The sequence below is a fragment of the Trifolium pratense genome, linkage group LG5, assembly GCF_020283565.1.
Source record: "Trifolium pratense cultivar HEN17-A07 linkage group LG5, ARS_RC_1.1, whole genome shotgun sequence".
Lineage (NCBI taxonomy): Eukaryota > Viridiplantae > Streptophyta > Magnoliopsida > Fabales > Fabaceae > Trifolium > Trifolium pratense.
In genome coordinates, this window is record NC_060063.1 from 52,756,944 (window position 1) to 52,770,519 (window position 13,576).

Sequence of the window (13,576 nt, forward strand, 5' to 3'; positions counted from 1 at the left end):
AGCATTAATGATAAGTGATCGTGTGGTGATTGAGGTAATAATGAAACATCATATTCATAACCAGACCATGATTGTCTCGCAAATTTAATTGTCATATGAGGAACGCTTTTTTAGAGGTATGTTCCGACAAACAAGTATGCCATAATGAAATACTAAGTATTATTAGTTGGATTTATGTACATGCCTTGATTTTTGTGGAACTCGTAATCTAGAACGTGAATACCTTTTTTTTTTGTTAACTAGTATAGTGGCTAGACTCTCACACATTTAAATGTGTAATTCAGGGTTCGAATCCCGACCACTTCAATAATGTCTCTGGTAGCTACCATTTTACTTGCATAAAAACTTAATGTTGACTTTGTAAGAAAGCAATTCAACAAAATCGCTCATGCATTAGCGGACATTGGATTTCATAGGGTGTTCGGGGGAGCAGCTTTGTAGGGCACTAATTTATTTTTTACGACATGAGACACCAATTTCATAATTCGAAGTTTCGAACACTCAAAAGCTTAGGGACGTCCCTGTTAGTAGAGGTAGTAAGTAATCACATCTCTCTTGCTTTCATCTCTTTTATAGTTTTTATTGACGCACCTCCTTCTCTTCACCACATTTGAAAATATAAACAAAAATAGACTATTTTCATGACTTTCATCATATTTAAGAGATGCATATTGGCAATTGAAAGTTGCAATAAAATTAACATTGTATATAGACTATAAAATTAACATTAACATTGTATTATTTTTTTTAACTGCAAAAGTATATTTGTATAAATAATTCACAAAGCGAGAACAAATAGGAGTACAAGTAGTACTAGACCCACTACTGAGTAGAAGTACAGGAGGTACTCAACCACAACCAGTGTACATACAACACAGACAAAAGATCTTATGTTCTAAAATACACCCAAGACACAACCACCAAAAAATACATAACTACACTACCCCGTATATACTGGTTTCAGCAGCAGCAACACAATGTACATAACTCTGTCTCTGTGTATACAAATTTGTATGTAGACTATACTAGTGGAGTCATCATTTCTATAAATTGTATATAAAGCTTCCACTATTCATCTTTTATCCTGAGGCCAATTAGTGTTTCCCTAAGTTGGAGAAGAACATTACAGAAGTATTATAGTCTATAGATATAGATATTCTTGTTGCTATTTCTGATTTACAAAACTAAATATTAGTTGTTAGATATATGTTTCTCAAATTAAATATAGAAATTACTAAAAATGGCTTTGATTCCTATGTTCTAAATTTCATTATCATTTATCCATAATTTACTTATAATTTACCTGTTTGTTATGTTAATCCTTATTCTATTATAATATTTGGATTATTTAGATATGGTAAAATAAATTACCGGTTCATGTCTTTTTATAAGATACGTATAGGTCAACAAAAGTTAATGTAGTAGTTTATATTATTGACACGTAATATATTACGATATCATGATAAAAGGGATTATAAATTTTGATAGACAAACCTTTATTTTAGGATAATTATTGTAATTGGTCAACAACTGTTTCTTCTAATTATAACCAAATGAATTCCACCATCCAAAACATTCTCCATTAACTTCTTTTGCAAAAGCTTGCACATGAAGCAAGAGAAACATACATAGAAGTTAAGGTTGTGATCTCCCCCTCCTCCAAACAAGGTCATGATCTTTCCTTCTATATTATATTCTATTAACAACTTCTCAAATAATTGCATCAGCTTTTTCTTTAATCTTAACCAACACAATAGATTGCAAAATATTTGGTTTTTTCCTTATCCTTTGCATTCTAATTGTTGTTGGTTCTTAAAAGATTAAAACAGAAAAACAACATGGCGACTCGACCGATTATTAGTTTTGTTGAGCAATACTTAGGAAAGTTTCCACATTTTGTGTTATGCATGGTGCTTGAATGGGTGATGACAATTTCATTCTTCATTGATGGGTTTCTTACATTTTTCACCACCGAGTTTGCAAGATTCTTTGGTTTGGATATCCCGTGTTGGCTATGCGCCAAAATGAATCATGTCTTGGCTCACAAGACTCCTATTTTTTATTACAACCATTCCATGTGCGAAACTCATAAGAAAGATGTTTCGTATTTGGCGTTTTGTCATAATCATAAGAAGATTTCTGATATAAGGAAGATGTGTGAAGGATGTTTGCTTTCATTTGCAACGCAGAAGGAATCGGATTATGATACCTATAAGTCTCTTGTAGAGGTTCTCAATAGGAATCTTGAGTGCTTTGTCGATGATGGCAAAAATATTCAATTGAGATTGAAGTATGAAGGAGTCTTGCAGGTTGAGAAAGGCAATACTCAGATGTGTTCATGTTGTGGAGCACCATCGAAACTCAAGTCTTCTATCCCAAAATGCAAAAATTCAGGTTCATTTTTACAAGCTTCATCGCAAGCTCATCCATTCGTCACTTCAAAATATGAGGAATCCTGCGATCTGGATTCGCCTCAAATCATGTATGCGAAAAAAGACTCAGAACTTCCACAGAATGAGGATGACAGCAACCTGAAAAATCAGAATATTCAATGTGAGTACATATAAAATATGAATTCAGTAGGAACATGCTAGCTAAAGTTTGTGTAGCTTCTTGAAAAAATTGCATATACGGTGTCTGTATTTTGATGTTCAAATAACACAACTTATTTTGTGTGCAGTAAAGGAAGAAGTATCGAAAGGCACTTCTTTGCCTCTATTGACAGAATCCGGCGTAGAGTCCCCGAAAACACCGTCTTTGCCATGGGGAAACAGGATCGTGGGAGTCCCACGTACAGATTCTCCAAACAACAGTCCAAGATGGTCTTCTGGGGACAGCAAGATATCATCTCTAGATAAGTCGCAATTTTCCTCCTCTGACTCTATCAACGGGGATTATCAAAATGAAGTAGCCATTGCCGTCGTAAACAATTTGAAGAAGCAAGTTCGTTTGGATCGTAAGTCCCTCAAGGATTTGTACACGGAGCTGGATGAAGAGAGAAGTGCTTCAGCTGTTGCTGCTAACAATGCAATGGCCATGATCACGCGCTTACAGGAAGAGAAAGCGACTTTGCAGATGGATGCTTCACAGTATCAAAGAATGATGGAAGACCAAATAGAGTATGATGAAGAGGTCTTGCAAGAAACTAATGATTTGCTTATCAAACTTGAGGAAGAAGTCAAAACTTTAGATACTGAATTGGATATTTACAGAAATAAATATGGATACTTAACAAGAGATGATATTATGGCTCATGGTGGCAACGACGTTTCAACCAGGTCCGTTGAAGGTGAGGATGATGTGGAGAAAGACCTTGATCTTGATCAACCTGCTTCGCCACAGGTGGATAATGGAGGGGGAAAGATCAAGGAGACACTAAAAGATTTCAGAATGGAAAGAACATATCTTCTTGGCCTAAAGAAAATGGAAAACGGAACTCCCTTGACAGAGAATGAAATCTGAGACGGTAGTATTGTAACGTTGTCCTTTAAGGTGAACAACGCAAGAACACCGTCGGAATCTCTCTTATTGAGTATGCTCAAACTCACATGATTAGAACTAAGATAGTTTGATTTCATTGATTCAAGAAGCCAAAAGAAGTCTAGCTTGTGCTGAAGACTCGAAAGCGGGGAGTAAAATTATTTGATCTCCCTGCTGTAAGATATTTGCAACCCTTGGGATCAGATGCCTTGGAAGTTTCAAGGCATGTTAACATCCCCATTGCTAGGCTTGTTGTATTCTTTGCTAGGATAATTTCGATACTTGTGTAAATTTTATTTTTCTTTCCTTATCGGTATATACTTCTTTCTTGCATGGAAGCACTACTGATACAACTGGTTCTGATGTTTCACTAAGTTGCAAGTCAAAACCTCTCTTTTGTAAAAAACTATAAATTGAATGATGAGATCTTACTACAACTGCATATTCTTGTGAATGAAAACAGCTTTTAATGAACAATAAGACACAAACATGTGAGACATATTTATCTTTATTCAATCTGATTCTTACAAAGTTACAATGACTATGAGTACTCAATGTTATTAACAAGGCGTAATTTTCATACGCAAATACATATATTGAATGTTACATATGAATACATATCAGGCTAGAAGAATCCTATCGCAGAAGACTACTATAGTTTTAAAATCAAAATCACAATAAGATTATTTCAGTTGTACCATGGTGAAGCACAACATAGTATACCCAAATGCACATGAAAATTATATGTATTTCTTACAAATAATGTCATACTATGACAATGGATATACAGACCTAAAACATTCTGCACGATGACCAGATTGTCAATAGAGCATGGTGACCAACCAACCACACCGATTGATTTGTCATTTCCGATGAATCTTCCTTTTGTTACAATGCTTTATTGAAACCACCAGTTATCTGCATATGTAGCCACCCTGGTTGTGATCCCTGAGAATATCCCCGGTTTGCTTGTGGTCCGAATATTATGCCAGAAAGGTCAAATGGTTGAGCACCAACCTGAACCAACAGATCAGCTTATATTCATAAGGATGTTATTCTCGGAAATGAATTTGCAAAACTTGAACAAACACCTTCTTAAACATTAGTTTATAACTATATCTTTGCAGCATGAATCTTTCATATTATTCTTTCCTTATCCATGTGTAAAACATCCCTTGTGTAAACTTCCATTAACATAATTAAACACGGTTTTTATCATCGCATTGCACCTTCTTATTTAATAAGAAACGCGTTTAATTTACAAATAGATCACTTTATTCTGTTTCTAATAATAGGATATTGTATGGACCACTCAGTATACTTACAACTTATTTATTTGGTTAAAAACAATATGCTGCAAAAGTACTCATTTAGAAATTTGCTTAAAATTTCCCAAACAGAAAAACATTTGAAGTAAATAAACTTACATCTTTTGAAGGGAAACACTCAATATAGGGGTTCATATTCAATCTCGAATTAACTGATTCAAGCCTCATTGAAAGGAACTGAAAAAAGAAAAGCAAATTAATTCGCACATAAAGTACAATACACTTAAATTTAGAAGTCTAATAAAACATAAAAGATATATGCACCTCAACTTGGCTTTGCAGTGATTGAATATAATTGATTATCTCATCCAACACAAGTGCTTTACCAATTACCTAAACACAAAAAATACAGTAAAAATTGGATTCAAGTGGTTAATGAACTCCACTTAAGGACCGTTATTTTTTCCTTTCTAAAGAATTTGTATCTGGCCTAAGGACCGATTAATTTAAGGGACACCAATCTCACCATCACCGCCCACTAGCAGGCCCAATTGAAGCCAAAAGCTTTGTATGGATTGACCTAACACACTTAAGGACCAACTAATCTAAGGGACACCATCCACTAGCGGACCCAATTGAAGTCAAAAGCTTTGTATGGACTGACGGAACACACTTAAGGATCAAATTGTTCAGGAGAACTTAAGTTTAATTCTTGAGTGGAACAACTTCTTGTCCGATTTTACTTACCTCTAAACCGAACTTTGGATTACCAGCTTTATTCCCTAATAATTGGAGTGTTATAAAAAATAGTAATTACTAGAAGAAATTATTAGCATTATTTTGACTACCTTGTTACATCCTGGAACTAAATCTTGTAGAATTTTCATCCTCTCACTAATCTTTTCTCTTCTTGCCTGTAATCAATGATAATTACTATTAGCAGGTTGGTTATTAATTTGTACTACAAGTAATAAAAATAATAATGAAATAGTTAGTTAGTTAGTTAGTTAGTTAGTTAGTTAGTTAGTTAGTTAGTTAGTTAGTTATTACTCTTTCAGCAAGACTGTGGCTATCAGTGGCTTGGCCTCTTCTGGCTCTGACATGAATATAGTCTTGCTTAGGATGTGGCTCAGAAGAAGGTTCCTCTGCTGAATTGTTGTTACTGCTACCACCATTACCAGGTTCTACTACTGCTGAAGTTGTGTCTGGTTCGGGTTGGTTGTTTTCTTGAGAGGAACCTGCTATGAGTCCTAGTTTTCTTTTCTTGTTGTTGTTGTTGTTTTGTGGAGGGAAATGAGGCCAAATTTCTGACAAAGAAGGGTTGGTTGAAGAGAAAGTGGAATCGTTGATGAGAGGAGCTTCCATTGTGTTTGTTTGTTTGTTGATAATAATGAGTAGTACTGGATTGATTGATTATTTATTTATTGAGCTACTAACCAATTATGAGCTTGTTGGATGGATTGGTAAGTGAGAGTGGGATAGATAAAGACACTTTCTCTTTGTGTATGTTTGTGTGACTTGTGAGCAGTAGTAGGGGACTAGTAGTGAGGTTAGTTTTTTTTTTATCCCTTTTGGCCTCTGGAGTGGTCTCTGACTTAGACTCAAGAGTAACAAACCAAAGTACAGTATTGCCTACTTACTGCTCTTTTTATCTACTACCGATAAAAGTTGGATCATCTTTTTCACTTTTTTCTACATCTCTCTTTTCGCTACATCTCTATCATTCCTCTATGTGAATTTGAAAAAAGTTCAATAAATCTTATATTGGCGAGAACTACACACTTTAGTAATGTTTATAAGAAGGAAGAGTGATCATTTCGGGTGTGTGTCAAGATATACCCAATTTTGTAAACAGAAGACATTGCAGAACTTTTGACCATTATGCACACGCCTCCGTTCAGTTAGGCAGTGGCGCGGCACGTCTTAAAGAGAGCGATTTAATCCGTGATTCGACCCGATAATTTCTTCAATAACATATTTTAAAAAACAACAATACTTTTCTGGGTGAAATTCTTTTTTTCGATAAATCTCTCATGCTCCCATGAACTTCTAAAATATTTTGTTCAAATTCTAGAATTTGTAGTGAAGTTTTAAAATTTGAGCATTTTACATATACTTTCGATTCATTCCTCTTCAAATAATTCTTGTGTGTCACAAGAGTTTAGACACAATATTTTGCACTAACAAAAAGAGAAATAAGTACTTGAGAAAATAATTAAATAATATTTATTGTTCAAATTATTAAATGATGTAATATTTACTTTTGGACTATATTATAATTCATTCGGTTCGAACAAAATGTTGGGAATAATGCCTAAGTATTTTTTTCGGAAGATTTTATATTTTAATATAGTTTAGATTTATATTTGAAATAAAATAATATTAGGGTTTATGTTGTGAATTCGTCTTAAAATCACACCAATGAATAACTTGATGTGTGGAGCAATAGAACAGCAACCAATAATTAAGCGGAATAAGCAATAATAATAATTACCGATAAAAGATAAAGGAGAATAAAGAACACGATAATTTGTTTACCCAGTTCGGTCCAATAATGACCTAGTCTGGGGGAGAGAGCAGCCCCTCCGTTCCACTATATCAAAGAGTAACACTACAGAGAAATTCCCAATTGGGTTACAAGAATTAATCCTAATTCTACCCAAAACCCGAATCTCTTCCCGTGGGCAAGAGACTCAATTTGATAAGTGTTTCCCAAGGTGTAATCAATCCTCTTTGCCCAACCCTAGAGTTATACCAAGAGACAACCCCTCTTGTTTCTCTCTAAAACCCTAGCCTTGTGTCCGCGGCAAATCCTAATTGAAAACCCTACATTGTTGCTCTCTTTCTCTCTCTCAATTTTTCTATGAATAAAGCACTCCCTATTTATAGAAAAATATATGCCAAAAAATTAGTAACAAATCTGTTTTAAAATAAAACAAATCCAAGTCAGAATATCTTCCAAGAAAATTTTTTTTTTTTCCAAAAAATCTTCAAAACATCAAAGATGCAAAAAGATTCAACAAAGATTTTTCCAACTTCTTGTAACTGAGATTTCAAGGCATATCCAACAATTCTCCACCTTGCCTTTAAATCGATGGTGATCCCATCAACCACCGTGCTGCTCTCTCCAACTTCTTGTTGGATATGCCTTGAAATCTCAGTTACAAGAAGTCAGAAAAATCTTTGTTGAATCTGTTTGCATCTTTGATGTTTTGAAGATTTTTTGGGAAAAAATATATTTTTTTGGAAGACACTCTGACTTTGATTTGTTTTATTTTAAAACAGATTTGTTACTAATTTTTTGGCATATATTTTTCTATAAATAGGGAGTGCTTTATTCAAAGAAAAACTGAGAGAGAGAGAAATGGAGCAACAATGTAGAGGCAAGGATTAGGGTTTGCCACCACACAAGGGCTAGGGTTTTAGAGAGAAAAAAAAGTTTTCTCTTGGTATAACTCTAGGGTGGGAGAACTATCTTTGTGGTACACCTTGGGAAACACTTATCAAATTGAGTCTCTTGACCACGGGAAGAGATTCGGGATTTGGGTAGAATTATGATTAATTCTTGTAACCCAATTGAGAATTTTTTGTAAAGTTACTCTTTGATATAGTGGAACGGAGGGGCTGCTCTCTCCCCCAGACTAGGTCATTATTGGACCGTGTTCTTTCTTCTCCTTTATCTTTTATCGGTTATTATTATTATTGCTTATTCCGCTTAATTATTTGGTTGCCGTTCTATTGCTCCACACATCAAGTTATTTTATTGGTGTGATTTTATAGACGAATTCACAACAGTTTATGATTTATATTTCTGCTTAAAATATTTAAGAATTGTTTAGAATTTATTATAGGATTAATGTTTTTTTATGTAGCTCTATATATAGAGCCATAAGCATGATGAATAAAATAAGAACTTTAGTAATATAACCTTATATTTGTGGAGAGTTTTCTCCCTTAAATTATATCCCACCAAATTTCGCAATACCAAAAACACAAAAAATCATATCACGAAAGTAGTTGTCAAACATCCCTATGAGCAAGTTTAGCTAAGGGACATCACATTATTTATTATTTATGTAAGAGTTAAAATAAGAAATACTCCAAAGGTTCCAAATAATTGTACTTGATCAATCGATAGCAGAGAACAAACAACTTTCACAATCTTATCTTATTTATCGCTTACATATATATAAAGGACCCTTGTGTTGATTCTTCTTGTTATATTCATATTCCTATTTTGAATGGTTAGTGAAGGGGTTTGGATTCTCTCCCCGTAGTAGAATGGTGCTGCTACAATTTTAGTCACGCATCTCAATTTATCATATGCATTCAATGAATTAATTAGTTGATGATCAAATGAAATAGGCGCATGAATGAGAAAAATATGAGTGATAGTTAGTGAGATGTAAGATGTTAATGTTAAGAAGTCTCACATCGGCGGCTGTGAGATGGCGGAACATGTGTTTATAAAATAGAGGTAATTCTTGTCATACAAGTCGATTTTGTAGGGTTAAGTTAGACTCAACTCTCAAAGTCTCCTCCACAATTTGTTGGGCCGTCTGCTATCAAATTTTTTTATGATCGGGTCATCCATCATTTATATCTGCGCTCCAAGCCTAGTAGCGTTGGGCGTGAGAGGTTGTGTTAAGAAGTCTCGTTTCGGTTGCGAGTTGACCTGAATATGTGTTTATAACGTAGAGACTTTCACCTTACAAGCCAGTTTTGTAGGGTTAAGTTAAGTCAAACTCCCAATTTTAAGAATAAGGTTTGTAAGATGTTCATGTTAAGAAGTCTTGCATCGGCTGCGAAATGACATGAATATGTGTTTATAAAGTAGAGACAATCATCATCATACAAACCGATCTTTTAGGGTTGAGTTATGTCAAACTCTCAATTCTAAAATGGTATAAGAGTCTTTCCACAATTCGTTGGACCGTCCTCACCATACAACCCGGCTTTATAGGATTGAGTTAGGTCAAACTCTAACTCTCAATTCTAAGAGTTCATGTTTACAAAAAAATGGTTGTTATCGTAGTTGAAATGATGTTTTGTGTCCTTTCCTTTCCTTCAACACAATATGAAAGTAATGAAAGAACAATGATATCCAACGTTTAGCTGTTACCTAACATTGCTTTGTGGTCTTATTTTGAATATGATGCGGAAAATTGGGGCCTCTAATAAATTCAAATGATTCCTCATGGATTTGCATCAGACACAGTTCAATAATCAAACTTTAACTCATTAGTCAAGAGACTTATGGTACAAGAAAATTTCCAATGGAATTGGGTTTAGTGGTAGGAGCTCGACTCTTAAATTAAAATATACGATTAAGAGATATTTATATTTAATATTTGATACGCCTCAAATATGATTAATTTTTATTCAGAGTTTTTATAAAATATAAAAAAATTTAAAACTTTGTAAATTAAAATAAAGTAAAAATAGTAACAATAATATGTGTACCCTCAAATCAGTAGCTAGCTACTAGAGAATTAGATTCTAGCTAGGACAATATTTCTTTTTCATCTATCCTATATTTGGTCGTTGTATTCCATTTTGCAGATGATTTTGCAATCATTTAAATAGCTAATTAAGATAATCGAAATCCAACAAACTAAATTTGCTCTGTTTTATCAAAACCCAACTAATTAAGCTGATGTTAAGATTCCATCTTATTAGCATTTTACTAATCAATCACTTAGGGTCCGTTTGGTGCGCAGGATAGCATAGTGACATGATAGGATATAACACAGGATAAGGATAGGATAGGATAACAGCAGGATAACAGTTATACTCAGTTATCATATCCTATGTTTGGTGCACACAGGATAACAAGCATCATAACTATTATATTTTGTTTTTAATACATACTTGCTCATGATAATATGATAAGATATATCATATATAACATATTTAATTGACAAAATTACTCTTGTAAAACAATTGTTACTTTTTTTAAAATTATTTTGTAATACTTTGAATTTTATAAATAAAAAATATAAATAAGTAATCAAATAACTTTATATAATTTAAAATAAAAATCATGAGAAAATAATCAAGTTTAATTTTTTATATGAATCATGATCAAATTAATAACTCAATAATATATACATGTTAGATATGCCAAATAAATATATGATATATCTCATACGTAAATAATAAAACTACTATTGCAAAAGAATTATATTTAATTTTTTATAAAATTTAAATTAATATCCCTATTTGTCAATTTTTTAATAATCATTTTACTTTAAAATATTATAATTTTAGTAAAATTTTGATTTTTTAGAATATATAAATTACAAAATTACCCCTATGAGAAAATCACATATATATTTAAAAATTAATTATTTTATTATTTATATTTTATTAATTTTATTTTATGTATTTTAAAATATATTTTATAAAATAAATCAGTAATTTTTTTTCTTCTTATCCTATCCTGCTGGTAACCCAGCTCAAATTCAGGATAAGAATTATAACTAGAGAGACAGGATAGGATAAGCTTCGGGATTAATTTATCATATCCTGTTGTATCACCAAACACTGGATTGCGGCAAGATATGATACAGTTATCCTATCTTGTCTCTTATCCTGTGCATCAAACGGACCCTTAAAGACTCGAGAGTGCTTAGATGAGATGACACGAGTCTTTTATAACTTAACTAAGATTTTGTGTTAGATCCCTATCTTAAACATGTAACAACGTTAAATCTCCATATGTGTTGGACTTGCCTAACTTGTTAGTTACAAACCTTTGTTCATAATATAGTTGAGATTAATTGATATGCATTGGTGTAAAATAGCTTTCTAATACACAAGTGGAAAACTAGTGTACATGTCCTTTTTTTTAATGTAGTTATCCATCTTAATCCTTCTTCTATCTTAGTATGCTTTCAATGAGGTCACTCTCTCCTTGGGGAGATGTATCAAGGACATCGAAAATCATGATATGTTTTCAATGTGGTCATGTGGTCAGGTCACTAACTAGCAGCAGTAAAATTTCTTAATATATCAAGTGTGAGTTAAAGTTTTAAAGAATAGTTGAGATTAAACAACATATAAGTGAGAGAACTTATAAATTTAATGTCTAATGCCTTAAGGTTTTGAGTGAAAACATGATTTCAAAGTCACTTGTGTGGTTACTTAATACAATATGTTGATCTAACAAAAATATTAGACGACTCATATCCTAAATTTAACGAATCAATTTCAACAATAATATTTTGAAAATAATATTATCAATGGTAATTTTTTGGATTGAATCAACTCGTGTTAGCGGTCCAATATCCCAATGAACACAAGCAGACAACGCTTGTAACATCCACCGCTAGAATCAATGTCTTTAATGCCAACAATTTCCATTGATGTGGACCCCGTGACCTCCGCACTTTTATCAATAGCACCAAACGACTCCACACCAAATTTCCTCCGCACTTTCATACATGTTATATTATATCTTTACCTCTCATATTTCACGAATTTATTGACTTGAACATCAAAATATTTGCAAGTATCTTAAACTTCAACAACAACATATATGTGACGACGTGCTCGATGCCAGGCACTCTTCTCTATTAAGCTAAGATCAAGTTAAAATCTCCATTCATTTTTTTCACCACACAATGAATTCATTTACCACACTTTATTGTCCAATTGTCAAACATTCACAAAGTTAAAGAGAAGTTTCAATTATTGCCCAACTATTCCATTATGAACAATTTTACCTACATAACGATCACTCACCAATATTGCCTAACTTGCTTAGCCAAAAAGTGATAATCAACCAAGAAAATTAATTAAACCCAAGAAAGTTTCAGCTTGCCATGCCCAAATAAGGTTTTTCAATTTCATGTGCCCCAAAGTTTTTTTGGCCAGTAGAAATACTAGAATAGACTATGCATATATTTTATTTTACTCGTGTTTTTTCCTTCTACATTGTGTCTTAAAGACTTAATTCAATTTGGAATATTAAGTTGTTTGAATTGCTTTGTCAAGCTCGATAAGTCATAATTCACTATTTTTCCAGATCATTCTAATATGTGGCACATGCATTAAAAAAGTGATGTTCATTGTTTCAAAAAAGAAGAAGTGATGTTCATGAACTTAATCCTTAATTCCAACTTTCCTTGGATAGATCAAATGAGAAATTAGAAAAGTGCTAATGATTATGGACCACCTAATTCCAACTATACTTCATATTATTGTTCTTGATTGAAATCTGAATTAGGACGGTTAACATTTCAACAAATTTATTTAAAGCAACACTTTGAGATTGAATTGATTTTCGTCCATCACAACCTTACCCAGTTTGGAATTTTTTTCTTCTCATTCTCACGTTTTTTTTTTTACCCTAAAATACACAGAAAATTTCGGAAAATATTTTCCGAATTTTTTTGCGTATTTTGGGATAGAAAACAAACGTGGAGGTGAGGAGAGAAATTGTCCCCGATTCGATTATTAGTTTCAGTAGTTGCTCATAGAAGGTATTTAGATACACACACAAAAATTAAGGTAGTCTTTTGTCATTAGTTCGTTTCTTACACAATTGTGGGTGTCATCCACGACTTCACTTTTTTTAATTAAAAAATAAATAAATAATTGTGGATGTTATATACGACTTTGCTAAAATTCATTTTAAAAGAGAGGATAAGTTGTTGGTGGTAGCTACTACTTACTCCAAATGTGTAATTTTTTTGAAATCTAGTATGTTAATTTGATAATTCAATTCATACACTATTCTTATAAAAATCTTAATCTCATGAACTTTTTATCCTATCTAATGATATCATTATTCTTTCTATGAACTTTTATTTTGAAAAATATTA

At 32.7% G+C, this 13,576-nt stretch overlaps 2 protein-coding genes across 3 annotated transcripts; one reads left to right on the forward strand and one right to left on the reverse strand.

Moving 5' to 3' along the window:
• The first annotated feature begins 1,613 nt into the window (after window positions 1-1,613).
• On the forward strand, window positions 1,614-4,021 carry LOC123884275 (probable myosin-binding protein 5). The gene is made up of 2 exons (XM_045933346.1): window positions 1,614-2,553; window positions 2,681-4,021. Exons 1-2 carry the CDS (start codon window positions 1,839-1,841, stop codon window positions 3,460-3,462), a joined length of 1,497 nt encoding a protein of 498 aa, XP_045789302.1. The 5' UTR covers window positions 1,614-1,838; the 3' UTR covers window positions 3,463-4,021.
• On the reverse strand, window positions 2,413-6,256 carry LOC123884276 (transcription factor BHLH094-like). Of its 2 annotated transcripts, XR_006800721.1 has the most exons (6): window positions 5,799-6,256; window positions 5,597-5,662; window positions 5,073-5,141; window positions 4,908-4,985; window positions 4,273-4,497; window positions 2,413-2,531 (listed from the first exon to the last, which is right to left on the reverse strand). XR_006800721.1 is itself a non-coding variant. In XM_045933347.1 (5 exons), exons 1-5 carry the CDS (start codon window positions 6,111-6,113, stop codon window positions 4,369-4,371), a joined length of 657 nt encoding a protein of 218 aa, XP_045789303.1. In that variant the 5' UTR covers window positions 6,114-6,256; the 3' UTR covers window positions 3,973-4,368. The 2 variants fall into 2 exon arrangements, 1 of the variants encoding a protein (XP_045789303.1); XM_045933347.1 differs by lacking the exon at window positions 2,413-2,531 and having other exon boundaries at window positions 3,973-4,497.
• Window positions 6,257-13,576: the final 7,320 nt, after the last annotated feature.

What these genes read in the sequence shown, in the direction of transcription:
- LOC123884275 (XM_045933346.1), top strand. Translation starts at nt 1,839, where the DNA reads ATGGCGACTCGACCGATTATTAGTTTTGTTGAGCAATACTTAGGAAAG. An exon ending in GAAAAATCAGAATATTCAAT is followed by an intron (nt 2,554 to 2,680) that starts GTGAGTACATAT and finishes TTTTGTGTGCAG; the next exon opens with TAAAGGAAGAAGTATCGAAA.
- LOC123884276 (XM_045933347.1), bottom strand. Translation starts at nt 6,113, where the DNA reads ATGGAAGCTCCTCTCATCAACGATTCCACTTTCTCTTCAACCAACCCT. An exon ending in TAGTTCCAGGATGTAACAAG is followed by an intron (nt 5,142 to 5,596) that starts GTAGTCAAAATA and finishes TTTTGTGTTTAG; the next exon opens with GTAATTGGTAAAGCACTTGT. An exon ending in CACTGCAAAGCCAAGTTGAG is followed by an intron (nt 4,986 to 5,072) that starts GTGCATATATCT and finishes TTCTTTTTTCAG; the next exon opens with TTCCTTTCAATGAGGCTTGA.